Raw genomic sequence first — 27,667 nt, forward strand, 5'->3', positions numbered from 1 at the left:
TCAGATGTGACGCTTGGCATTCAGGCCAAAGAGTTTAATCTTGGTTTTATCATTCCAGAGAATCTTGTTTCAAATGGTCTTTAGGTGCCTTTTGGAAAACTCCAAGGTGACTTTTATTTTGGAGTGGCTTCCGTCAGTCCACTGTACCATAAAGGCCTGATTGGTGGAGTGCTGCAGAGATCGTTGTCCTTCTGGAAGGTTCTCCCATCTCCATAGAGGAACTCAAGAGCTCTAGCAGAGTTCTTGGTCACCCTTCTCCCCCGATTGCTCAGTTTGGCCGGGCGGTCAGCTCGAGGAAGATTCTTAGTGGTTTCAAACTTCTTCCATTTAACAATGATGGAGGCCACTGTGTTCTTGGGGACCTTCAATGCTGCAGACATTTTTTTGGTACCCTTCCCCAGATCTGTGACTCAACACAATCCTGTCTCGGAGCTCTACGGAATTGTTTTTCAACCACATGGCTTGGTTTTTGCTCTGACATGCACTGTCAACTTATATAGACAGGTGTGTGCCTTTCCAAATCATGCCTAATCAATTGAATTTACCACAGGTGTACTCCAATCAAGTTGTAGAAACAGCTCAAGGATGATTAGTGGAAACAGGATGCACCTGAGCTAAATTTCGAGTCACAAAGCAAAAGGGTCTGAATACTTATGTTAATGTTTTTATTTTTAATGCATTTCCAAAAAATGTATTAAAAACCTGGTTCTCTCTGTCATTATTGGGTATTGTGTGTAGATTGCTGAGAATTATATTTAATACATTTTAGAATAAGGCCGTAACGTAACAAAATGTGGGAAGAGTCAAGGGGTCTGAATACTTTCCAAAGGCTCTATACAGTGGGACAGATAAAATGAGAAGAAAAAAAAAATCCAGAAAATCACATTGTAGGATTTTTAATGAATTAATTTGCAAATTATGGTGGAAAATAAGTATTTGGTCACCTATAAACAAGCAAGATTTCTGGCTCTCACAGACCTGTAACTTGTTCTTTAAGAGGCTCCTCTGTCCTCCTCTGTATTAATGGCACCTGGATTTTTTTTCTTCTCATTTCGTCTGTCATAGTTGAAGTGTACCTATGATGAAAATTACAGGCCTCTCATATTCTTAAGTGGGAGAACTTGCACAATTGGTGGCTGACTAAATACTTTTTTGCCCCATTGTATATTAAAAAAAACAAAAAAAACACTACCAATCAAAAGTTTTAGAACACTCATTCAAGGGTTTTCCATTATTTGTACTTTTTTTCCTTACATTGTAACTATGAAATAACACATGGAATCATGTTCCAAAAAAAGTGTTAAACTGATCGAAGTACATTTTATATTCTTCAAAGTAGCCACCCTTTGCCTTGATGACAGCTTTGCACACTCTTGGCATTCTCTCAACCAGATTCAGCTGGAATGCTTTTCTAACGGTCTTGAAGGTGTTCCCACATATGCTGAGCACTTTTTGGCTGCCTTTGTCCGGTGGCTAAGCGTACCAACAGGACGGAACAGTCTGTTCATTGTCATGTCCTTCGTCCTCACTGGAACTGTCATGGTGGCGTGTCCATGTTCTGAGTCAGATGATGTATTGTACTAGTCTTTCTCATACTTGTCTGTAACCATGTTCATAATGTTACTATTAGTTGAAAAATAAAAACATTAAAATACATCAGATCAGATTTAGATTTATTTTTAAGTAACAATACAGAATATTAGAAAAATTAAAGGGTCATTAACAAACTTTTTTTGATAACTTCACTTTCAAGTACAGTATGAGCCAGTTGGCAACTGAAAGACACGGTAAGAATCTGGTAGCAACAGTGTAGCACCTAGAAGACGGGGGTCAGAAAAATAGAACACTGTTTGTTTATGCTGAAATTATGTAACAGACTGTTATTAACTAGTCAACTGCTTTACATAAAGAGCTCCGTTTATTGAGTTAGATATTTTTAGATTTTCCCTTTAAATAAACGGCAGGCAATCTGGGGTGAAGTTTTCCCTAGGTACAGGTCAAGGATTAGCTCCCCCATCTCCCAATCCGAACCATTAAACTGACAAGAACAGCATCTAGGGGTAACTTCACCCTGCTCACACCACACAGCCTCACTTCTCCCGCAGCGCCCTGGCCGTCTCGTCGAGGGCCTCGCGTGGCTCATTGGGAGGTGGGATCTTCAGATCTGTAGGCTCCACCCCCCACACCTCCGTGGCGTAGTCGGTGATGGTGCGGTCGCTAGAGAACTTCCCAGACGCAGCGATGTTCTTGATCACCATCTTGGTCCACTCCCTCGGGTTCTAAGGAAAAAAAACATGATATATATAAATATAATGCCACTTTAATTTTACATTTTGGTCATTCAGCGATTTTTTTAAATATACACACACACACTTTTGTCTGAAAAGACTTGCAGTAGTGAGTGCAAACTTGTTTATGGTAGCATGTAAACCCTGTGGGAATTGAACCTACAACTTTGGTACTGCTAACACCACTGTCTGATCTATTCAGCAGGGTGGTCCATATCAGGCTCTCCTGTAATCTATTCAGCAGGGTGGTCCGTATCAGGCCCTCCTGTAATCTATTCAGCAGGGTGGTCGGTATCAGGCTCTCCTGTAATCTATTCAGCAGGGTGGTCCGTATCAGGCCCTCCTGTAATCTATGCAGCAGGGTGGTCCGTATCAGGCCCTCCTGTAATCTATCCAGCAGGGTGGTCGGTATCAGGCTCTCCTGTAATCTATTCAGCAGGGTGGTCGGTATCAGGCCCTCCTGTAATCTATTCAGCAGGGTGGTCGGTATCAGGCCCTCCTGTAATCTATTCAGCAGGGTGGTCGGTATCAGGCCCTCCTGTAATCTATTCAGCAGGGTGGTCCGTATCAGGCCCTCCTGTAATCTATTCAGCAGGGTGGTCCGTATCAGGCCCTCCTGTAATCTATTCAGCAGGGTGGTCGGTATCAGGCCCTCCTGTAATCTATTCAGCAGGGTGGTCCGTATCAGGCCCTCCTGTAATCTATTCAGCAGGGTGGTCGGTATCAGGCCCTCATAGGAGATCTATTCAGCAGGGTGGTCGGTATCAGGCCCTCCTGTAATCTATTCAGCAGGGTGGTCGGTATCAGGCCCTCCTGTAATCTATTCAGCAGGGTGGTCCGTATCAGGCCCTCCTGTAATCTATTCAGCAGGGTGGTCGGTATCAGGCTCTCCTGTAATCTATTCAGCAGGGTGGTCCGTATCAGGCTCTCCTGTAATCTATTCAGCAGGGTGGTCTGTGGTATCAGGCCCTCCTGTAATCTATGCAGCAGGGTGGTCCGTATCAGGCCCTCCTGTAATCTATCCAGCAGGGTGGTCGGTATCAGGCTCTCCTGGTATCATCTATTATTCAGCAGGGTGGTCCGTATCAGGCCCTCCTGTAATCTATTCAGCAGGGTGGTCCGCAGTAATCTATTCAGCTGGGGTCCGTATCAGGCCCTCCTGTAATCTATTCAGCAGGGTGGTCCGTATCAGGCCCTCCTGTAATCTATTCAGCAGGGTGGTCCGTATCAGGCCCTCCTGTAATCTATTCAGCAGGGTGGTCCGTATCAGGCCCTCCTGTAATCTATTCAGCAGGGTGGTCCGTATCAGGCCCTCCTGTAATCTATTCAGCAGGGTGGTCCGTATCAGGCCCTCCTGTAATCTATTCAGCAGGGTGGTGGTATCAGGCGTCACCAGCATACCCACTGCGGCTTGCCAACGAAGCTAAGTAGGGTTGGTCCTGGATGGAAGACCAGATGCTGCTGGAAGTGGTTTCGGAGGGCCAGTAGGAGGCACTCTTTCCTCTGGTCTAAAAAAAATAAATCCCAATGCCCCAGGGCAGTGATTGGGGACATTGCCCTGTGTAGGGTGCGGTCTTTCAGATGGGATTGGTAAAACGGTTGTGTGGACTCTGGTCACTAATGATCCCATGGCACTTATTGTTAGAGTAGGGGTGTTATCATCATCATCATCATAATGATTACCTGATATAGTCATTATTAACTAGAGGAATAATGATGATTACCTGATATAGTCAATATTAACTAGAGGAATAATGATGATTACCTGATATAGTCATTATTAACTAGAGGAATAATGATGATTACCTGATATAGTCATTATTAACTAGAGGAATAATGATGATTACCTGATATAGTCATTATTAACTAGAGGAATAATGATGATTACCTGATATAGTCATTATTAACTAGAGGAATAATGATGATTACCTGATATAGTCATTATTAACTAGAGGAATAATGATGATTACCTGATATAGTCATTATTAACTAGAGGAATAATGATGATTACCTGATATAGTCATTATTAACTAGAGGAATAATGATGATTACCTGATATAGTCATTATTAACTAGAGGTACATGGGGGAATAATGATGATTACCTGATATAGTCATTATTAACTAGAGGAATAATAGTCATTATTAACTAGGAGGTACATAAGTGATAATGATGTTTACCTGATATAGTTGGTTGACTTTCTCCTGGCACGTTATGTAGTCCTCATAATCTGCAAACACCTTGAAGCTGAAGACAGAGACAATGCCAAGACTCAGGAAGGCCACAGCAGCCAACAGCACTGTAGCCATAGAAATACAATTACTGGAATCAACATTCCCATTCAAATCAATGTTCTGCGATGGGTGTTGCAGTCAAATTGACTGGAGAGGCGTTCCTCAACCCTTCTGGTAATTCTATGTCTTCCATCCCAAAATGGCATCCAATTCCTTTTTATAGTTCACTACTTTCGACCAGGGCCTGGCCAAAAGTAGTGCACTATATAGGGAATAGGGTGCCATAGGGCCTGGCCAAAAGTAGTGCACTATATAGGGAATAGGGTGCCATAGGGCCTGGCCAAAAGTAGTGCACTATATAGGGCCTCGTCAAAAGTAGTGCACTATATAGGGAATAGGGTGCCATAGGGCCTGGCCAAAAGTAGTGCACTATATAGGGAATAGGGTGCCATAGGGCCTGGCCAAAAGTAGTGCACTATATAGGGAATAGGGTGCCATAGGGCCTGGCCAAAAGTAGTGCACTATATAGGGAATAGGGTGCCATAGGGCCTGGCCAAAAGTAGTGCACTATATAGGGAATAGGGTGCCATAGGGCCTGGCCAAAAGTAGTGCACTATATAGGGAATAGGGTGCCATAGGGCCTGGCCAAAAGTAGTGCACTATATAGGGAATAGGGTGCCATAGGGCCTGGCCAAAAGTAGTGCACTATATAGGGAATAGGGTGCCATAGGGCCTGGCCAAAAGTAGTGCACTATATAGGGAATAGGGTGCCATAGGGCCTGGCCAAAAGTAGTGCACTATATAGGGAATAGGGTGCCATAGGGCCTGGCCAAAAGTAGTGCACTATATAGGGCCTCGTCAAAAGTAGTGCACTATATAGGGAATAGGGTGCCATTTTGGGGTTCACAGCCACTACTTACCGGTCATGGTTGAAAAGCATATTGGTGACGTCTTTGAAGAGCTCTGGTTGTTTGGGACAGAAGAATCCACTGTTGATCTGATCAATGGCTTGCTTCAGTTCTGGAATCTTCTGGTAATAAGGCATGGCATCGTAGCTTAGAGGAGAGAACGGGAGGAGCAGCAACATGTCTCACAACCAGACATCATAGTCACATCTCCACATTACAAGTTTTACAATAGAGCAACTTCCCTTTCAACCAAAACTTGGTAAACAATGTGTTCATGGATTACTTACTAAGTAAATCATACGCGAGTCAAGTTTCTTATTGAGTTAAGCATCGAATAACTTTATGGCGCGGTCGGTGTGGCGCGGTCGGTGTAACATTGCATAAAGTATGACCCTTAGATAAGTATTAGATATATTTTGGGAAAACAAACCCTACCCTCTATGTCCCCCTGTGTGTGTGTGTGTGTGTTACCCCTGTACGTCCATCTCTGCCACGTCCTCCACCCTCATGCCGAAGATGAACATGTTCTCCTCTCCAGCCTCCTCGGCCATCTCTACGTTGGCTCCGTCCATGGTGCCGATGGTGAGCGCTCCGTTCAGCATGAACTTCATGTTGCCAGTGCCGGACGCCTCCGTGCCAGCTGTGGAGATCTGCTCGGACAGGTCCGTGGCTGGGATTACTGGAGGGGGGGATAGATATAGAAAAACCAATCCATCTCTAATACAGGATACAGTTTATAGTGCACTACTTCTGACCAGGGCCTGATTTACATTTACATTGCTCATGTTAGTCATTTAGCAGACTCTCTTATCCAGAGACACTTACAGTAGGGAGTCATTTAGCAGACTCTCTTATCCAGAGACTTACAGTAGTGAGTCATTTAGCAGACTCTCTTATCCAGAGAGACTTACAGTAGTGAGTCATTTAGCAGACTCTCTTATCCAGAGAGACTTACAGTAGTGAGTCATTTAGCAGACTCTCTTATCCAGAGAGACTTACAGTAGTGAGTCATTTAGCAGACTCTCTTATCCAGAGAGACTTACAGTAGTGAGTCATTTAGCAGACTCTCTTAACCAGAGAGACTTACAGTAGTGAGTCATTTAGCAGACTCTTATCCAAAGAGACTGGCAGTAGTGAGTCATTTAGCAGACTCTCTGATCCAGAGAGACTGGCAGTAGGGAGTCATTTAGCAGACTCTCTTATCCAGAGAGACTGGCAGTAGGGAGTCATTTAGCAGACTCTCTTATCCAGAGAGACTTACAGAAGGGAGTCATTTAGCAGACTCTTATCCAGAGACTTACAGTAGTGAGTCATTTAGCCGACTCTTATCCAGAGAGACTTACAGTAGTGAGTCATTTAGCCGACTCTTATCCAGAGAGACTTACAGTAGTGAGTCATTTAGCAGACTCTTATCCAGAGACTTACAGTAGGGAGTCATTTAGCAGACTCTTATCCAGAGAGACTGGCAGTAGTGAGTCATTTAGCAGACTCTCTTATCCAGAGAGACTCACAGTAGGGAGTCATTTAGCAGACTCTTATCCAGAGAGACTGGCAGTAGTGAGTCATTTAGCAGACTCTCTTATCCAGAGAGACTCACAGTAGTGAGTCATTTAGCAGACTCTCTTATCCAGAGAGACTGGCAGTAGTGAGTCATTTAGCAGACTCTCTTATCCAGAGAGACTTACAGTAGTGAGTCATTTAGCAGACTCTCTTATCCAGAGAGACTCACAGTAGTGAGTCATTTAGCAGACTCTCTTATCCAGAGAGACTGGCAGTAGTGAGTCATTTAGCAGACTCTATTATCCAGAGAGACTGGCAGTAACAATTAGGTTTAAGTTCATGGCTCAAGGGCACAGACTTGTTTTTACCTAGCCGGCTTGGTTCAAACTAGCGACCTTTCGGTTATTGGCCCAATGTTCTTAACCGCTAGGCTACCTGGCACATTTGGGGGACACATTTAGAGCTACCTGTATCTAACAGAGTAACTGCCAAAATAAAGGAAACACGTAAGTAAATGAAGGACACAAAGTATATTTAAAGAAGGTGCTTCCACACAGGTGTAGTTCCTGGGCGAATTAAACAATGAACATCCCATCATGCTTAGGGTCACATAAAAATGTTGGGCAGCTACGCCCCCACAGGATGACAATTCCCTCATCCACAGGGCACGAGTGGTCACAATGGTTTCATGAGCATGAAAACGATGTAAACCACACGCCATGGCCGTCTCAGTCACCAGATCTCAACCAATTGAACACTTCTGGGAGATTCTAGAGCGACGCCTGAGACAGCGTTTTCCACCATCATCAATAAACACACACAAAAAAACAACAGAATTTTGGAATTTCTGGTGAAAGAATGGCGTAGCATCCCTCCGATAAGAGTTCCAGACATTTGTAGAATCTATGCCGAGGTGCACTGAAGCTGTTCTGACTCATGGTGACCCAAAACCCCTTTTTAAGACGCTGTTGACGGTTTCCTTTATTTTGGCAGTTACCTGGACATCACTAATACTCCCACAAGGATAATGGTGATGCTTTTCCCCTGAAAAGGTAAGTATTATGCTGGCAGCATCATGTTATGGGTATGCTAGTCACTGGCAGGGACTGGGGAGTTTGTCAAGATCAAAATAAAACATGAAAATAAAAGAGCAAAGCCCATGACTTTCACTAGCGACTGTAGATATAAACAGTACCTTTCTCAGCCAGAGAGACTCTGTAGTTCTCCAGATATATAGACAGTACCTTTCTCAGCCAGAGAGACTCTGTAGTTCTCCAGATATATAGACAGTACCTTTCTCAGCCAGAGAGACTCTGTAGTTCTCCAGATATAGACACAGTACCTTTCTCAGCCAGAGAGACTCTGTAGTTCTCCAGGTAGAAACAGTACCTTTCTCAGCCAGAGAGACTCTGTAGTTCTCCAGATATAGACAGTACCTTTCTCAGCCAGAGAGACTCTGTAGTTCTCCAGATATAGACAGTACCTTTCTCAGCCAGAGAGACTCTGTAGTTCTCCAGATAGACACAGTACCTTTCTCAGCCAGAGAGACTCTGTAGTTCTCCAGGTAGACACAGTACCTTTCTCAGCCAGAGAGACTCTGTAGTTCTCCAGATAGACACAGTACCTTTCTCAGCCAGAGAGACTCTGTAGTTCTCCAGGTATAGACACAGTACCTTTCTCAGCCAGAGAGACTCTGTAGTTCTCCAGGTAGACACAGTACCTTTCTCAGCCAGAGAGACTCTGTAGTTCTCCAGATATAGACAGTACCTTTCTCAGCCAGAGAGACTCTGTAGTTCTCCAGGTAGACACAGTACCTTTCTCAGCCAGAGAGACTCTGTAGTTCTCCAGGTAGACACAGTACCTTTCTCAGCCAGAGAGACTCTGTAGTTCTCCAGGTATAGACACAGTACCTTTCTCAGCCAGAGAGACTCTGTAGTTCTCCAGGTAGATGACCTTCAGCTTGCTGCCCACCACAGGATCTTTGTTGACCACCTCTCCCACAGCCGTGATCAGCTTGATGATCATCTTGGCCATGTGGTACCCCGGCGCAGCCTGTAGAGGGAGACAAAGGATCCTTCTCAAATGTCGCTTTCCTCCATTCATGGGGTTGCATCCCCCCCCCCCAAAAAGGGTACAATTTTCCCTATATTTAGTGCACTACTTTTAACCAGGGCCCCTAGGGGGTCATAGTGCCCTTGACCACGGTAGGGTAGTAGGTGCCAGGCGCACCGGTTTGTATCAAGAACTGCAACGCCACTGGGTTTGTCACTACTTTTTACCAGGGGCCCCTAGGGGTCATGATAGTGCACTACTTTTTACCAGGTGCCCCTATCATGACCCCTAGGGGCCCCTGGTAAAAAGTAGTGCCATAGGGGTCATGATAGGGGCCCCTGGTAAAAAAAGTAGTGCACTATCATGACCCCTCATGCACTACTTTTTACCAGGGCCCCCCTAGGGTGTCAATTAATTTCACTAGGGTGTCCCCTCTCCTCACTTCCTTCTCAAAATACATCTGATGTAGAAGAGTCACAGTTCCTTCCCTTCGAGCCTTTTCCTCCAATAGATTATGAAAACGAGGGAGAGATGGTGTAAGGAATACATGAAAGACACAGGGAGAATCTCAATTGCATTTCCTTGATTCCTCGTGTCCTCTTTCCTCCTCCTCAAAACCCCATTGGATGAGAAAGTCAGGAGGTCATTCTCTCTTTCCGATATTGAGCGAAAGAGTTGAAGGTAGTTCAGTACGTACCTTGCCACCAATGATCACAGTCCGGGGAACAAAAGGTGCTTTTGGGTTCTTCCTGATACCTTCAAAAAACAAAAATAAATAAATATCAGATTTTATACAAAAAGATGTTACTTATTATAACGCCTAAATGAGGCCTTCATAACCCTTCATAACAGTTCTACGTTGAAGCTTCACAGATCATATATAACCAAGCGTCATCATAAGGCAGGGAGGCGAGGATCCCAAATGCCACCCTATTCCCCATTTGACAAAACTAGTGCACTACACACACACACACACTACGTACGGTTGTACATGGTGACGATGTGAAGGCAGTTGAGGAGCTGGCGCTTGTACTCGTGAATCCTCTTGACGTGAACATCAAACATGGAGGACGGGTTGATTTCCACCATGTACTCTTTCTCCAGGTACTGGGAAAACTTCTCCTTGTTATCCTGGGCACAGAAAGACATGACTTGATACACATGGCATTCTATTCCCTTGTCGTGAATGTACTCCTTCTGACCCGGGGGCCCTAACACTTCTGACCCGGGGGCCCTAACACTTCTGACCCGGGGGCCCTAACACTTCTGACCCGGGGGCCCTAACACTTCTGACCCGGGGGCCCACAGGGCTCGCCACAAGCAGTCAATGGGGTAGAGTAGTACTTTAAAGTATTTTTTTACTTAAGTAGTTTTTTTGGGCATCTGTACTTTACTATTTATATTTTTCACTACATTCCTAAAGAAAATGTGGTACTTTTTACTCCATTAATTTTCTCTGACACCCAAAAGTACTCGTTACATTTTGAATGCTTAGCAGGACAGGAAAAGGGTCCAATTTAGTCACTTATCAAGAGAACATCCCTGGTCATCTACTGCCTCTGATCTGGAGGACTCGCTAAACAGAGAACATCCCTGGTCATCTACTGCCTCTGATCTGGTGGTCTCACTAAACACAAATGCTTTGTTTGTAAATTATGTCTGAGTGTTGGAGTGTGACCCTGGCTATCCGTAAATAAAACGAAAAAGAAAATTGTGCAGTCTGGTTCTCTTAATATATATATATATATATATATATATAAAATAAAATGTGAAATGATTTTCACTTGTACTTTTTCTTCAGTATATTTTTGCAAATACATTTACTTTTGATACTTAAGAATATTTAAAACCAAAACTTTTTTTTTTTTACTCAAGTTGGATTTTACTGTGACTTTTACTTGAGTCATTTTCTACTAAGGTATCTTTACTACAGTATGACATGCTACTTGTACCACCGCAGGAAGTAGAACACTAAGGTTCCATTTGGGGCGTAACCCTGTTGAACCAATGGGATCAGTTTGAAAGGATGATCTTAGGAAATAGTAACATCAGCAACAAGCCCCAACACGTGTACCTGGGAACAAAACCAATTATATATGGTCAACTTCCTGTCTACGCTGAGTTTGCATGGAATTATATATGGTCAACTTCCTGTCTACGCTGAGTTTGCATGGAATTATATGGCCAACTTCCTGTCTACGCTGAGTTTGCTCGGAATTATATATGGTCAACTTCCTGTCTACGCCGAGTTTGCATGGAATTATATATGTCAACTTCCTGTCTACGCCGAGTTTGCATGGCATAAGGAGTTCCACACTGACGTGTACTCAGTGTATTTATTCAGTTGGTTGGATTGTTTGCTTGGCTGGAACATTGTTTTTATCCTTGGGGGGGGGGGGGGCATGGTTCTTCAGAACAGTAAATAAACAGAGTAGAACTCACAAATATGCCCCAATTATAGGCCATGCACATTGACTGTTGTTAATGAAGGGGTGGGGAGACTTTACCTGCTTGACTTTAGAGACATCTCTAATGAAGGTATCATCGTCTACCAGCTCATTGAGCTTCTGTAACTGGCTGAGATCCTTCACATATTCCTCCCCAATGGCCTAGAAACATGTAGACAAAGTACATGAAGGTGACATAGCAGATTAACAAAGAAAATTGCATTCAAAAGATACAGGAATATCAAGAGAGATAAAAACGGACAATCAAAGATGCCAAACAAACCTCAGCAATGAGCTCAGCCAATCCCGGGTTACAGAGGAGGAGCCAGCGTCTAGGAGTGATGCCATTGGTCTTGTTCTGGAACTTCTCCGGTTCTAATTCGCTGAAGTCTCGAAACCTTTCAGAACAAAAAATAAATACATTTTAGATTCTAGAAGGACGCTACTTGAAGACCGTAGAATCGTGTTCAATAAGACTCACCATAACAAAAACAGTTGTTCAGAAGGTTACCTATACTACCTATATTTTTATTTAAACTAGGCAAGTCAGTTAAGAACAAATTCTTATTTACAATGATGGCCTGGGAACAGTGTTTTAACTGCCTTGTTCAGGGGCAGAACAACAGACTTTAACCTTGTCAGCTCAGGGATTCGATCAAGCAACCTTTCGGTTACTGGCCCAACACTAACCACTAGGCCGCCTGCCGCCCCTACACTCTAGCCACTAGGCCACCTGCCGCCCCTACACTCTAGCCACTAGGCTACCTGCCGCCCCTACACTCTAGCCACTAGGCTACCTGCCGTTTCAGCCACTAGGCTACCTGCCGCCCCTACACTCTAGCCACTAGGCTACCTGCCGCCCCTACACTCTAGCCACTAGGCTACCTGCCGCCCCTACACTCTAGCCACTAGGCTACCTGCCGCCCCTACACTCTAGCCACTAGGCTACCTGCCGCCCCTACACTCTAGCCACTAGGCTACCTGCCGCCCCTACACTCTAGCCACTAGGCTACCTGCCGCCCCTACACTCTAGCCACTAGGCTACCTGCCGCCCCTACACTCTAGCCACTAGGCTACCTGCCGCCCCTACACTCTAGCCACTAGGCTACCTGCCGCCCCCTACACTCTAGCCACTAGGCTACCTGCCGCCCCTACACTCTAGCCACTAGGCTACCTGCCGCCCTACACTCTAGCCACTAGGCTACCTGCCGCCCCTACACTCTAGCCACTAGGCTACCTGCCGCCCCTACACTCTAGCCACTAGGCTACCTGCCGCCCCTACACTCTAGCCACTAGGCTACCTACCCCCCCTGGTTTCAGACAGTTGGGAGTTTCTCTTACACAACCTAGAGAAACCCCATCGTACACATCTGAGAGAAAGTTGTTACTGTCAGGGAGAATACAGTAGAGAGGAACCATCTTACACGTCAGTCTTGATGATGTTGGAGTGTATCTCAGCGACTCCGTTGACGGCGTGAGATCCCACGATGCACAGGTGAGCCATGTTGACCCTCTTTCCCCCGTCCTCCTCGATCAGAGACATCCTGCGTATCCGATCCATGTCCTCTGGGAAGAGAGCTGAAATCTCCTGGAGCGACACCAGAAACACACTGTCAGCTGGTCCCAATCCGCTCCATATCCCTCCTAAAAACACACGATTCTGCCAATCTGAACAGTCCGGTTATTGACACAGTACAAGCAGCATGTCTATGGATGAATTAGGGCCAAGAGGAGGAGTAGGGAGCTGATGGGGACCGGATGACTGTCCATGAATCTTGTAAGGAGGATACATTTCAAGTCATTCAGTATCAATGTATTCATACGCTTAGCAGAGAGCACAGCCCAGTCTATAGTGGTACATCAGAATACGACCCACTGAACCCAGTCTATATAGTGGTACATCAGAATACGACCCACTGAACCGAGTCTATATAGTGGTACATCAGAATACGACCCACTGAACCCAGTCTATAGTGGTACATCAGAATACGAGAACCCAGTCTATATAGTGGTACATCAGAATACGACCCACTGAACCCAGTCTATAGTGGTACATCAGAATACCACTGAACCCAGTCTATATAGTGGTACATCAGAATACGACCCACTGAACCCATATAGTGGTACATCAGAATACCCCACTGAACCCAGTCTATATAGTGGTACATCAGAATAATGAACCCAGTCTATATAGTGGTACATCAGAATACGACCCACTGAACCCAGTCTATAGTGGTACATCAGAATACGACCCACTGAACCCAGTCTATAGTGGTACATCAGAATACGACCCACTGAACCCAGTCTATATAGTGGTACATCAGAATACGACCCACTGAACCCAGTCTATATAGTGGTACATCAGAATACGACCCACTGAACCCAGTCTATATAGTGGTACATCAGAATACGACCCACTGAACCCAGTCTATATAGTGGTACATCAGAATACCCCACTGAACCGAGTCTATATAGTGGTACATCAGAATACACCCACTGAACCCAGTCTATATAGTGGTACATCAGAATACAACCCACTGAACCCAGTCTATAGTGGTACATCAGAATACGACCCACTGAACCCAGTCTATATAGTGGTACATCAGAATACGACCCACTGAACCCAGTCTATAGTGGTAACCAACCCACTGAACCCAGTCTATAGTGGTACATCAGAATACGACCCACTGAACCCAGTCTATAGTGGTACATCAGAATACCCCACTGAACCCAGTCTATATAGTGGTACATCAGAATACGACCCACTGAACCCAGTCTATATAGTGGTACATCAGAATACGACCCACTGAACCCAGTCTATAGTGGTACATCAGAATACGACCCACTGAACCCAGTCTATAGTGGTACATCAGAATACGGAACCCAGTCTATAGTGGTACATCAGAATACGACCCACTGAACCCAGTCTATAGTGGTACATCAGAATACAACCCACTGAACCCAGTCTATAGTGGTACATCAGAATACAACCCACTGAACCCAGTCTATAGTGGTACATCAGAATACGACCCACTGAACCCAGTCTATAGTGGTACATCAGAATACGACCCACTGAACCCAGTCTATATAGTGGTACATCAGAATACGACCCACTGAACCCAGTCTATATAGTGGTACATCAGAACACGACCCACTCCCAGTCTATATAGTGGTACATCAGAACACGGCCCACTGAACCCAGTCTATATAGTGGTACATCAGAATACGACCCACTGAACCCAGTCTATATAGTGGTACATCAGAATACAACCCACTGAACCCAGTCTATAGTGGTACATCAGAATACGACCCACTGAACCCAGTCTATATAGTGGTACATCAGAATACCCCACTGAACCCAATCTAGAATAGTGAACCCAGTCTATATAGTGGTACATCAGAATACGACCCACTGAACCCCAGTCTACACAGTACGTACGTCCAGGTGGCCCTGGTTGATCTTGTAGATGATCTGGAGGTGTCTGGGTAGCAGGGTCTCCAGCAGTCCAATGGGCCAGCGCTCCAGAGCCTCGGGAAGCACCGTGTGATTGGTGTACGCAAAGGTCCGCTTGGTGATGGCCCACGCCTGATGGGAAAGAGCATTGGTTCTAATAGCGCAGTACACACTGAATGACGTAGCCTGGTCACTTTAAATCATGTTTACATACTGCTTTACTCATCTCATATGTCTATTCTGATATATTTTAGTCAACGCCACTACAACATTGCTCATCCAAATATTTATACATTTCTTAATTCCATTTCTTTTAGATGTGCGTATTGTTAGATACTGCTGCACTGTTGGAGCCAGGAACACAAACATTTCTCTACACCCGCAATAACGTCTGCTCAATATGTGACCAATAACGTCTGCTCAATATGTGTATGTGACCAATAACATTTGATTTGATGGCCCCAGATCTGTTTTGTGCTCTATAGACAACTTCTGTGGTTGTACACTACCAGGCTACGACAGACGAGGCTCTCGTTCTATGGCATTAGGGTTCAAGGCGCCGCGCATGGCTTTAGGGTTCAAGGCGCCGCATGGCTTTAGGGGTCGGGCGACGCATGGCTTTAGGGTTCAAGGCGCCGCATGGCTTTAGGGGTTCGCATGGCTTTAGGGGTCGAGGCGACGCATGGCTTTAGGGTTCGAGGCGACGCATGGCTTTAGGGTTCGAGGCGTGGCTTTAGGGTTCGAGGCGCTGCGACGCATGGCTTTAGGGTTCAAGGCGACGCATGGCTTTAGGGTTCAAGGCGACGCATGGCTTTTCACTCATCTACCCAACACACACAAAGACTTATTACGCAAGTTTAGACAAAGTTAGTAGTTTTATTTTCATACAATAAATAAAATCAGTTTCATCCTCTCCCTCTCTTAAACGCACCGTGTCCCAGTCGAGTTTCTCAATGTCCACAAAGACCCTCATGAGCTCTGGGATGGCCATGGCAGGATGTGTGTCATTCAGCTGGATGGCCACCTGGCAACACAAAAAAAGAACAACCAACTGTATATTGTTGTTGTTGTTGTTGTGATTCAGTGGAGTCGTGATACATCAATAAGTAACCTACTTTCTCTGGGAAGCTGGCGAAGGAGACCGGGCCGGAGGAGCCCTTCTTGGAGTTCTTGAAGCGTCGGATGATGTCCTGGAGGGTAGCAGCCACCACAAAGTACTCCTGCTTCAGCCGCAGCTCCTTCCCTTCAAAGAACTACAACAGTGGAGGAATCAAGGTGTGCCAAAAGGGCACCCTATACATTATAGTGCACTAATGTTGACCAGGGCCCATTAGGGTAGTGCACTACAATAGACAAGGGCTCATAGGGTAGTACACTACTTTAGACCAGGGCCTATCGGGAAACAGTCACAAATACGAGGGGGGAAGTCAAGAGGTGCCAAGTGAGAATTTAAAAAACACACACACAGGGGCCCAGTTGGTAGAGCATGGTGGTTGCAACACCAGGGTTGTGGGTTCAATTCCCACGAGCGGACCAGTGTGTGAAAAATCATTGAATATGTTAGCACTCAGTATTGTAAGTCGCTCTGGATAAGAGTGTCTGCTAAACGACGCGAAGGAGAGCAGGAGGGAGACAAAATGGACTAACACCTACGTGGTCAATGTATCAATCTAGAACTTACGTTATCGTTGGGGTAAAGCACGCGAGAAATATTCTCCGCCAGATTCCTGTCCAGAACAGCTTGGATGTAATCTCCAACATTGACTGAGGAGAGATAGAATGACACATAGAAGTGATTTAACAGGGACCTTAATGGGAGAGGACATTTTACCTTTATTTAACTAGGCAAGTCAGTTAAAGAACAAATTCTTATTTCCAATGATGGCCTAGGAACAGTGGGTTAACTGCCTGTTCAGGGGCAGGACGACAGCTTTGTACCTTGTCAGCTCGGGGATATGAACTTGCGACCTTTCGGTTACTAGTCCAACGCGCTAACCACGGCTTCATATTATTCACTAGACTCACCAGTTCAATGCCGTCATCATTCAGGCCTGGATTCTAACTTGAGATGTGACTTTGTTTCCTCCGTAAAGCGTACATTGGCAAAAACACGTAATTTATTTGACAGGTGTGACTAAACTGCATCCCAAGTTAGAGTCAAAGTTAGCTCTGGTCCAGGGCGTTACTACAGCTCGTTAACACAGCCTTCTTCAAGCAAGCCACACTAACACCATGGACCAGAACTAGCTCGGAGTAGGCAGGGTTACAAAAAAGTCAAGTCATCCTCCTGGCCACTGTTATGACGTGGCCCTTTCTGTGTATAGAGTGTGGCATCCCCCTCCCTCCTACACCCAGGTTCTGTTATCTCAGGTCGTAAATTCCTGGAGGAGACTCTCCTCAGGGCCATTTCATTTGACCTTTATGCCGTGTAGAGAGTTTCACAGTAGAACTTCTACATCACAGAACTTGAGAACTGAACAATATCCATGTTTTGGAGAATGTGTAAACGGTTGGAGGAGAAGCCAGGTACGACCCGGTCCGTTTTGTTTCATGCCACATTATCATAACTCTGTTTATACAGGTGCCTCCATTATGAGGTTTGTGTCTAATTATTGTATAAAACGAATGAGTAAAGATGAAACTATGTGAAATGATGTAATGTGATTTTAAACCGTTAATGAGAGAGAATTGTATTCCCTTTAAAGTTTTACTAAGTCATTGGCCCGCCCCCATAAACACAGACATGATCTGACATCATGGGACAGCCCTTTTCTACTGTTCCGAATAAAACCCCCACCTGAAGAAATCCTCGAGACCACGAGTACCTCGATCACAGAAGGGTCGAAGGTTTGAGTAGAGACCACAAAAGCTTCAGTATAAGCCAAGGTTGTAATGGTTGTTGAATTCCTAACTAAACCACGTGGAGGATTGGCTTCACGGGTGGAAATGGTTCAACTCTGAGACTATCGATCCCGACAGAATAAGAGCAAATCTCAGATACTACTCATTATTATTAGTCTGCAGCTAGAAATTATGTCAACCTGAGATGCGAGGACCGATAAAACATCTATTCTATAAGAACATTTCTGAATGGTACTCTGAAGTATCCATTCTAACCACGAGAGAAGACCAGATTAACTTTCCAACAGAAAGACAGACGATTCCAACAGAGATCACGACGACACTAAGCGTAAATAAATAAATAAAATAAAAATATATATATAGCAATTATTTCCGAATGAGTGAGCGTTCATGTGCAAAGGATTAGCATTTCAATTATAATCATCAACTGTGTCGTGACTCTTGTAATTCCTTTGTCCCTTCCCTTTGTCCACACCCACTTCCCTTTGTCCACACCCACTTCCCAGTTTGTCCACACCCCTTCCCAGTCCACGCCCCCTTCCCTTTGTCCACCAAGCCGTCATATTGGCTTAGACAATTGTATGTTTGTTTATTTCATTTCTGTGATTATTTAGTTAGACTAAATACAGACAATGAATGATTCATGTAAAGGCTTTGTGCAGATAACCAACAATCTACGACATTTGGAATGAGATTAACGTGAGGTAAAGAATCATTCATTAATAGAAGACTAATTGATCAGATATTAAAATATCTGAAGAGTTATATTAGGAAAATTATAACTTTATAATCTTAAGCTTTTTCTTGGTACCCTGACTTCCTAGTTAATTACATTTACATAATTTGTTTAATCACGTAATAATAATTACAGAGAATTGATTTGATAAATTAACCGTCTTCAACTTAATGATACCAAAGGCACGACACCACTTACAGTCCATCAGGTTGAAGTCGTTGGGAGCTCTGGCAGACCACAGCCTCATGGTGTTGACTGTGTTGTTCATATATCCGGGGATGGGCGTGTCATAGGGCATAGCAAGGACCACCTATGGAGGCGAGGCATGGGGGGGGGATGAAGATTAGGCCGAAGATGAAGATTAAATGTAAGACTTATTTAACATCTTACAACTTCCTTCCAAATAAGATCAAGGGTCAATTCAAGACGATAAATAAATAAAAATACCAAACTCAATATAATCATAGAAATGCAGGTACTGTACTTAGTGAGTCAACCTGTGGGAAGAATTGGGAACACTTGAATTTAACATTATAAATATCAGTAACACTTTTAGCAAAAGTTGAATAACGAACAAAACAATCTTTTGAAAACACCACAACGACCTTTAGTTGCTGTTATACCTGTGTATTAACACAAGTGACAATGTAAGTACATTGGAAAACGAATCTCAAATCCCCATCAGATATGCAGGTACTAAGTGGTACAACTTATTATCAGCATGTTACACATTTAAAAAAAGGGTAGTATTTATTATCATGACTTTAAGTACCTGTGTGTCCACCCATTTGGCCTCTTCCTTAGACTCCTCCACTCTGCCGTAGAAGTGCACTGGTAGCATGTACTCAGGGCGGGCCTTCTCCCAAGGGTTACCATGACGCAGCCAATCGTCTGCTTCTTCCACCTAGGAGCAAGCCAATCACAAGACAACATACTAAATCGAAGTGTGACTAAGCAAAACTTGAAATGGGTCAGTATGTTTAATAGAAACATAGCCTGGTCTCAGATCAGTTTGTGTTCTTGCCAACTCCAGCGCTCATTGTCAAGCCAATGGCATGACAACACAAACAGAGTGGTAGTCAGGCTAATAAAGCCGTAGATGGTCCATGTACAGCAGTAGAAGTACAGTACAGTGTAGTATAGTTACAGTACACATACAGATAGACAGTACAGCATGATAGACAGTACAGCATGTAAGCCGCCTCCAATGTCATTTTAGAGAATTTGGCAGTAGGTCCAAACGGCCTCACAAACGCAGTCCATGTGTAACCCCACCAGCCCAGGACCTCCACAGTCCACGTTTTAACCACACCAGTGTAACCCCACCAGCCCAGGTCCTCCACGTGTAACCCCACCAGCCCAGGTCCTCCACGTGTAACCCCACCAGCCCAGGTCCTCCACGTGTAACCCCACCAGCCCAAGACCTCCACGTGTAACCCCACCAGCCCAGGGCCTCCACGTGTAACCCCACCAGCCCAGGTCCTCCACGTGTAACCCCACCAGCCCAGGACCTCCTCCACGTGTAACCCCACCAGCCCAGGTCCTCCACGTGTAACCCCACCAGCCCAGGGCCTCCACGTGTAACCCCACCAGCCCAGGGCCTCCACGTGTAACCCCACCAGCCCAGGGCCTCCACGTGTAACCCCACCAGCCCAGGGCCTCCACGTGTAACCCCACCAGCCCAGGGCCTCCACGTGTAACCCCACCAGCCCAGGACCTCCACGTGTAACCCCACCAGCCCAGGTCCTCCACGTGTAACCCCACCAGCCCAGGTCCTCCACGTGTAACCCCACCAGCCCAGGACCTCCACGTGTAACCCCACCAGCCCAGGTCCTCCACATCCACGTGTAACCCCACCAGCCCAGGTCCTCCACATCCACGTGTAACCCCACCAGCCCAGGTCCTCCACATCCACGTAACCCCACCAGCCCAGGGCCTCCTCCCCACATCCACGTGTAACCCCACCAGCCCAGGGCCTCCACACCACGTGTAACCCCACCAGCCCAGGGCCTCCACGTGTAACCACACCAGCCCAGGGCCCCACGTCCCCCATCCACGTGTAACCCCACCAGCCCAGGACCTCCACATCCACGTGTAACCACACCAGCCCAGGACCTCCACATCCACCCAGGACCTCCACGTGTAACCCCACCAGCCCAGGGCCTCCACATCCACAGAGGTCCTCCACGTGTAACCACACCAGCCCAGGGCCTCCACGTGTCCACACCAGCCCAGGACCTCCACGTGTAACCACACCAGCCCAGGTCCTCCACATCCACAGCCCAGGTCCTCCACGTGTAACCCCACCAGCCCGGACCTCCACATCCACGTCCAACCACACCAACCCAGGACCTCCACATCCACAGTCCATGTGTAACCACACCAGCCCAGTACCTCCACATCGAGCTTCTTCACCTGTGGGATCGTCTGAGACCAGCCACAAGTTTTTGATATGCCACACCTGTCAGGTGGACAATCTTGGCAAAGGAGAAATGCTCACTAATAGATGTAAACACACGTGTGCACAACATTTGGAAGAAATAAGCTTTTTGTACGTATGGAACATTTATGGGATATTTTATTTCAGCTCAGGGACCAACACTTTACATGAGTCAAAATATTTGTTCAGTACAATAATCATTTGCAGACCAGGGGGAAACAGTTTGCAAACCCCTGCTCTAGATGTTTTATTTATTTAACTAATGGGCAGAATGACAATTTTGTACCTTGTCAGCTCGGGGGTTTGAACTTGCAACCTTCCGGTTACTAGTCCAACGCTCTAACCACTAGGCTACCCTGCCTCCCCAAAGATGATTGTACAATTACTACAGCTGAGCTTCTCGTTCTAAAACGTTTCTTCATTCAGTCAGTGTGATCTGCCTGGACGATGGTCTAAAGACGTCCTCACTAGCCAGGGGGCCCAGTTTCAAAATACCGTTGAGGCCCCCCCCATCCCCCAAACTAGAAATTTCCCCACAGACATGACCTGCTGCTATTATTACACAAATTAATATAACTTTCATGTACGCTTTTAATTTCAGAATAAAAATAAATACAATAGGCCATACATAATTGTTTTGAACACATTTGTCATATATATATATACACATATATAAAATTATCAGTGGGGCCCCCTGGGCAGCCGGGGTCCATTTCAATTGAAATCCACCCCTGTCACACTGTTGCAATCCAGGCTGGAGCCATAGAGAGGAAGGACGTGGGTCGCCACAGTGTTGCAGACCTGGAACCTTTCAAATACATTTTAGCGTTTGCTCTAATCTGATTGGACTCTTAGGTGTCAGATGGGCAGGATTATTCGATTGGTTCCACTGCATCAAAACAAGCCCAGATAAAGTATTAGAAATGATTTTGAATAGTATTTGAACCCAGGTCTGCAGTGTTGGTCAATCATTTCACAGAAAGAGGTTGCTGCTGCATGTCTTCACTCTCTTTTGAAGTGGTGAAACACTGGCTTTTATCCCAAATAGCACCCTCTTCCCGATATAGTGCACATCTTATGAACAGAGCCCTACGGCCCCTGGTCCAAAGTAGTACACTACATAGGGAATAGGGTGCCATTTGGGACCGGTGCCTGTTGCGATAGCCTTCTCAACCTCTGAGCCAACCAATCAACGTGTTGTTGCCCTTGTTTGGATTCTGATAACAACCTCCAGTACATACACACCGGAGGGGTTTTGTCCCTTTGAATTTGGGCTGTGCGTTTGCAGTTCAATGCACTTTTGAACGCTGAACTAGATTGTTTTGATTATTCATTGACTGAAGTGGAGAGGCATGCATGAAACCTGTCCTCTACATACTGAATAGTGCCGTAGAAGTTATACTCTACTGCAAAGAATGAAATCCTTGTGGTTTGTCATTGTTAAAATAAGAGTATCTCTAGACATCTAATAGGGTATGACAGTTTAAATAAGCTCATGGTGCATTTATTAATTATACTCTCCAAGAATCAAATGATATACATCTCAATCATTTAGTCAAAAACTTGGATGTATCAATCCCAGATTTTCCCTTTAAAATGCAGTGGAATAATGCAGAGAAAGTGTTGTTACCTGCCAGCCGTTCTTGATCTTCTGATTGAAGATCCCATACTCATAACGGATGCCATAACCGTACGCTGCCAGACCCAGGGTGGCCATCGAGTCCAGGAAACATGCTAGGCAGGGAATTTAAATTAATTACTCGTCAATCTTTCAAAAATACTAAACCGATGAAGTTTAAAGACACAGTGGATGCAAAGAAAACCTGTATGGTGTAAGGCGTAAAGTATAGCTTAAAGTATGGCGTAGGGGGTAAAGTATGGTGTAGGGGGTAAAGTATGGCGTAGGGGGTAAAGTATGGTGTAAAGTATGGCTTAAAGTATTGTGTAGGGGGTAAAGTATAGCTTAAAGTATGGCGGGGGGTAATGTATAGCATAAAGTATGGTGTAAGGCGTAAAGTATAGCTTAAAGTATGGCGTAGGGAGTAATGTATGGCTTAAAGTATGGTGTAGGGGGTAAAGTATGGCGTGTAAAGTATAGCATAAAGTATGGTTTAAAGTATGGTGTAGGGGGTAAAGTATAGCATAAAGTATGGTTAAAGTATTGTATGGCGTAGGGGGTAAAGTATGGTGTAGGGGGTAAAGTATGGTTTAAAAGTATGGTGTAAAGTATGGTGTAGGGGGTAAAGTATGGTTTAAAGTATGGGTAAAGTATGGTTTAAAGTATGGTGTAAAGTATGGTGTAAAGTATGGCGTAAAGTATGGCGTAGTATTTCTTAGTATCTGCTCTGGAATATTCCTATGGAGGTTAGTTATAGCGACTATAGGAGTTGGCTTATTAGAACAAACAGATCTGGGACCAGGCTACAGAGGTTGATAATTTCCTTCGTGGAATGAAGATCTGCTCTCATGTCAAAAAGGCTGCGCTTACACAGGGAGCCCAATTCTGATCTTTCCCCACTAAATTGGTCTTCTGACCAAATCAGACCAGCTGGTTTTTTTTTGTAGAAAATTGAGCTGCCTGTGTAAACACAGCCAAACTATAGAAGGGACATGCAGCCATCCAAACAGCCTCCTACGGTTGGTTAAACTTCCTGTTTTGGCCAGCCAACAACAGCCTCATGGTGTTAGGTAAACTTCCTGTTCTGGCTTGCAGACAGGAGAGGTTTGCTGTAGTTTTCCACCCGATGACGACCCACAGTATTCTGTACTACATTAAATAGAATCCTGTAGCCCGGTCCCCAGTTCCATTGGTTCCGTGAAGCCAACTTCTTTGGTCATGAACCACCATAGAAGTTAGCAAGGACACACACACACCTAACACTTGGTCCGTACTGTACCTGCCAGTCTGCCCAGGCCTCCGTTCCCCAGCCCTGCATCTTCCTCCATCTCTTCCAGATCCTCCATGTCCAAACCCAGCTACACAACAAACAGAGACTTCAAAAAAAAATAACTCAAATTCAACTTGTTCAGGCAATACAACAACAAAAAAGGGGACAGCCCCATATTAGTGTTTAATAATGTATGAGCTGATGCATCACATCATCCTGCACGCTGTGTTAATTACCTGGTGTGTTAATCACGATCCTACGACTAAGGTGTGTTAATCACGCTATCCTGCACGACTAAGGTGTGTTAATTACGCTTATCCTGCACGACTAAGGTGTGTTAGTCACGCTTATCCTATCACGCTGCACGACTAAGGTGTGTTAATTACGCTTATCCTGCACGACTAAGGTGTGTTAATTACGCTTATCCTGCACGACTAAGGTGTGTTAATTACGCTTATCCTGCACGGTGTGTTAATCACGCTACGGTGTGTTAGGTGTGTTAATTACGCTTATCCTGCACCTAAGGTGTGTTAATTACGCTTATCCTGACGACTAAGGTGTGTTAGTCCTGCACGCTAAGGTGTGTTAATCCCTGCACGACTAAGGTGTGTTAATTACGTTCCTGCACGACTTGTGTTACACGCTTATCCTGCTAAGGTGTGTTAATTACGCTTATCCTAACTAAGGTGTGTTAATCACCTGTTTGTGTTAATCCTGCACGACTAAGGTGTGTTAATTACGTTAACCTGCACGCTAAGGTGTGTTAATCGCTTATCCTGCACGACTAAGGTGTGTTAATCACGTCACGACTTGTGTTATCCTGCACGGTGTGTTAACTATCCTGCAGGTGTGTTAATTACGCTTATCCTGCACCTAAGGTGTGTTAGTCACGATCCTAAGGTGTGTTAATTACGCCTGCAACCTGCACGACTAAGGTGTGTTAGTCACGCCTCATCCTGCACGACTAAGGTGTGTTAATTACGTCCTGCACGTGTTAATTCCTCCTGCACGACTAAGGTGTGTTAATTACGCTTGTGTTAATTACCCTGCACGACTAAGGTGTGTTAATCACGCTCAACCTGCACGACTAAGGTGTGTTAATTACGCTTATCCTGCACGACTAAGGTGTGTTAATCACGCTTATCCTGCACGACTAAGGTGTGTTAATTACTAAGGTGTGTTAATTACCTGCACGACTAAGGTGTGTTAACCTGCCGACTAAGGTGTGTTAATTACGCTCAACCTGCACGACTAAGGTGTGTTAATTACGCTTATCCTGCACGACTTATCCGCTGCACGACTAAGGTGTGTTAATTACCTGCACGACTAAGGTGTGTTAATCGCTTATCCTGCACGACTAAGGTGTGTTAATTACGCTATCCTGCTAAGGTGTGTTAATCACGCTCCTGCACGACTAAGGTGTGTTAATCACGCTTAACCTGCACGACTAAGGTGTGTTAATCACGCTTAACCCTGCACGACTAAGGTGTGTTAATCACGCTCATCCTGTTAATCACGCTTAACCTGACTAAGGTGTGTTAATTACGCTTACGACTAAGGTGTGTTAATTACGCCCTGCACGACTAACTAAGGTGTGTTAACTACGTTAGACTAAGGTGTGTTAACTACGCTTATCCTGCACGACTAAGGTGTGTTAATTACGCTTAACCTGCACGACTAAGGTGTGTTAATTACGCTTATCCTGCACGACTAAGGTGTGTTAATTACGCTATCCTGCTTACGCTTATCCTGCACGACTAAGGTGTGTTAATTACGCTTATCCTGCACGACTAAGGTGTGTTAATTACGCTTATCCTGCACGACTAAGGTGTGTTATCCTGCACGACTAAGGTGTGTTAATTACGTTTCCTCACAGTTGTTGAGAAATGTGTTAGTCACGTTTGGCTCCAGTGGTGCCTGCCTGTAGACATGTTGTTGATAAATTCGGTCTCTGGCTCCAGTGGTGCCTGCCTGTAGACATGCCAGTGGTGTGCTCCAGACGTCTCTCAGTTCTGTCTCACCTGGTAGATGGCCTCGTCACAAGCGTTCTGCAGCCCCAGGTTAATCATGGTGTTCTGGAGGGTTCTGCCCATGTAGAACTCCAGGGAGAGGTAGTACACCCGCTGGTCAAGGAGAACAGGGGTGTATTCATTAGGTGGCAGACCATAATCAAAATAATAATAATTTTGCAATGCAAACCCATTTATTCCAATTAGAAAATGTTTTGCATGAGGCCACCCATTTATTCCAATTAGAAAATGTTTTGCATGAAAAAAATAAAAAAGAAGAGTGTTTGTATTGAACAAAGTGAGGTATGTCAATCCCAGCTTTAGTTCTGTTCTCTGTGTGCTTCCTAGTGATGAACACATCCCAGGAACATGCAACATGCAGTACTAATACAACACTGGCACGTGTCAATACAAATAAAAATGTTCAGAGTAGGAGTGTAATCCTTTTCATTGTGACGTGAGGCTCTGAAGTCAAAACTGATCTGAGATCAGCTCTCCTACTCTCAGATTCTTCCGCTCTGGCCCCCAATGCAAACTCCCTCACGAGGCCATTGAAACTATGATTTCATGAGAGTCCTATAGCTTCATGGTAAGGCTAAATAGTCTTCATCAGAATTTCTCTCCTTCCTCCCAAAGTGTAGTTGTTTAACTCCCTTCACTAAAAGGAAAATGGCTGGTATAAGAAATGGTGGAAACGCCCACTAACCTATGGTCTCCACCAATCCAACGCTATTAGAAATAAATGGTGGAAACGCCCACTAAACTATGGTCTCCACCAAACCAACACTATTTGATTTGTAGAAATTAGGTTACATTTCAGGAGGAAGGAGATATTATCGGGAAGCATCCAGAGGGTGCATATTGATGATAATGATGACGAGGAGCAGCAGACGGAAACATTTATTAGAAAGGGAGGCGGGGCTGTGACTAGTGATGGTCATTCCGAGTCTTTTGGGAGAGCCACATTATTTGACTCCGTTGACATAAAAAAAACAAAAGACGCGTAAATTGGGTCCCAAACAGCTCTTTATTCAAAACTCTTGAAAATCGACCTTGAATTTTTTTTTTCAATTGCAAATCTCAAATGTAATCCCGAAAAAAGTAGTGTACCATGTCAGATCGTGATATGCACGTTCAGATACATATTTACATAACCCCACTTTTTTTGGGGGGGGGAACGCAGTGCAAAAACGAGGGTGGACCGTATCGATATGCTCTCTCCGCTATGTATTATTTTTTTGCAGTGAGGATTCACTATCTTCTGATAATTTTTGTAATTTATTAGCAGATAATCGTTGTTTGAAACTAAAAAAAAAGTTAGACGCAGTATGCAAATCTGGGAAAGAAATACGATTCGGTTCTTAAAGTTCACCAAAAAGAGGCATTGGAACGACCCATCACTAGCTAATACTGGACCAAATACGGACAGCACAAGACAGACAGGAAAAGCCAGGATAAATTCTCCAAACAAAAGTACAGCATGATATTTGGAAAAGCCAACAACTTTACCTTGGGATCGGTCTCGTAGTAGAACTGCTGGGTTCTGATCCATCTTCCCACCAGGTGATCTCGAACCGTGTGCGCGAGGGCGAAGTAATAATCCCGCGGCGTCGCTACATTCCGGTCTTTGACCAAAGTGAAGTGGAGGTGTCGGTTAAAACCTTTCTTCAACTCGGCGACGTTCTCCACCCCGACAATTCCTCTGATACTGATCTGTTTACGCTTCTCCTGGTCAGTGAGAGGAGCCGCCATGATGCTGAACAAAACGGCTGCTGGCAGTCTTTCAATTTCAACTCAAAAGTGGAGAAATTAAGTTCAGGTAGTTGCTTTTCTGTAGCGTCAGTCTCCTC

At 44.9% G+C, this 27,667-nt stretch overlaps 1 protein-coding gene across 1 annotated transcript; it reads right to left on the minus strand.

Annotated features, from left to right (window-relative positions):
- Positions 1–1,656: 1,656 nt before the first annotated feature.
- LOC135525492 (glycogen phosphorylase, liver form-like) lies at positions 1,657–27,629 on the minus strand. The gene is made up of 20 exons (XM_064953164.1): positions 27,327–27,629; positions 25,830–25,931; positions 23,818–23,896; positions 22,551–22,654; positions 19,253–19,384; positions 18,679–18,790; positions 16,564–16,646; positions 15,998–16,135; positions 15,814–15,906; positions 14,868–15,014; positions 12,853–13,016; positions 11,712–11,826; positions 11,489–11,590; positions 9,965–10,112; positions 9,679–9,737; positions 8,840–8,981; positions 5,901–6,108; positions 5,442–5,576; positions 4,468–4,534; positions 1,657–2,279 (listed from the first exon to the last, which is right to left on the minus strand). Exons 1-20 carry the CDS (start codon positions 27,567–27,569, stop codon positions 2,091–2,093), a joined length of 2,562 nt encoding a protein of 853 aa, XP_064809236.1. The 5' UTR covers positions 27,570–27,629; the 3' UTR covers positions 1,657–2,090.
- Positions 27,630–27,667: the final 38 nt, after the last annotated feature.

This window comes from Oncorhynchus masou, chromosome 32 (assembly GCF_036934945.1).
Source record: "Oncorhynchus masou masou isolate Uvic2021 chromosome 32, UVic_Omas_1.1, whole genome shotgun sequence".
Taxonomy (NCBI): Eukaryota; Metazoa; Chordata; class Actinopteri; order Salmoniformes; family Salmonidae; genus Oncorhynchus; species Oncorhynchus masou.

What these genes read in the sequence shown, in the direction of transcription:
- LOC135525492 (XM_064953164.1), bottom strand. Translation starts at nt 27,569, where the DNA reads ATGGCGGCTCCTCTCACTGACCAGGAGAAGCGTAAACAGATCAGTATC. An exon ending in AACATCATCAAGACTGACGT is followed by an intron (nt 11,827 to 12,852) that starts GTAAGATGGTTC and finishes TTGTTCTGAAAG; the next exon opens with GTTTCGAGACTTCAGCGAAT. An exon ending in TGGCTGAGCTCATTGCTGAG is followed by an intron (nt 11,591 to 11,711) that starts GTTTGTTTGGCA and finishes ACATGTTTCTAG; the next exon opens with GCCATTGGGGAGGAATATGT.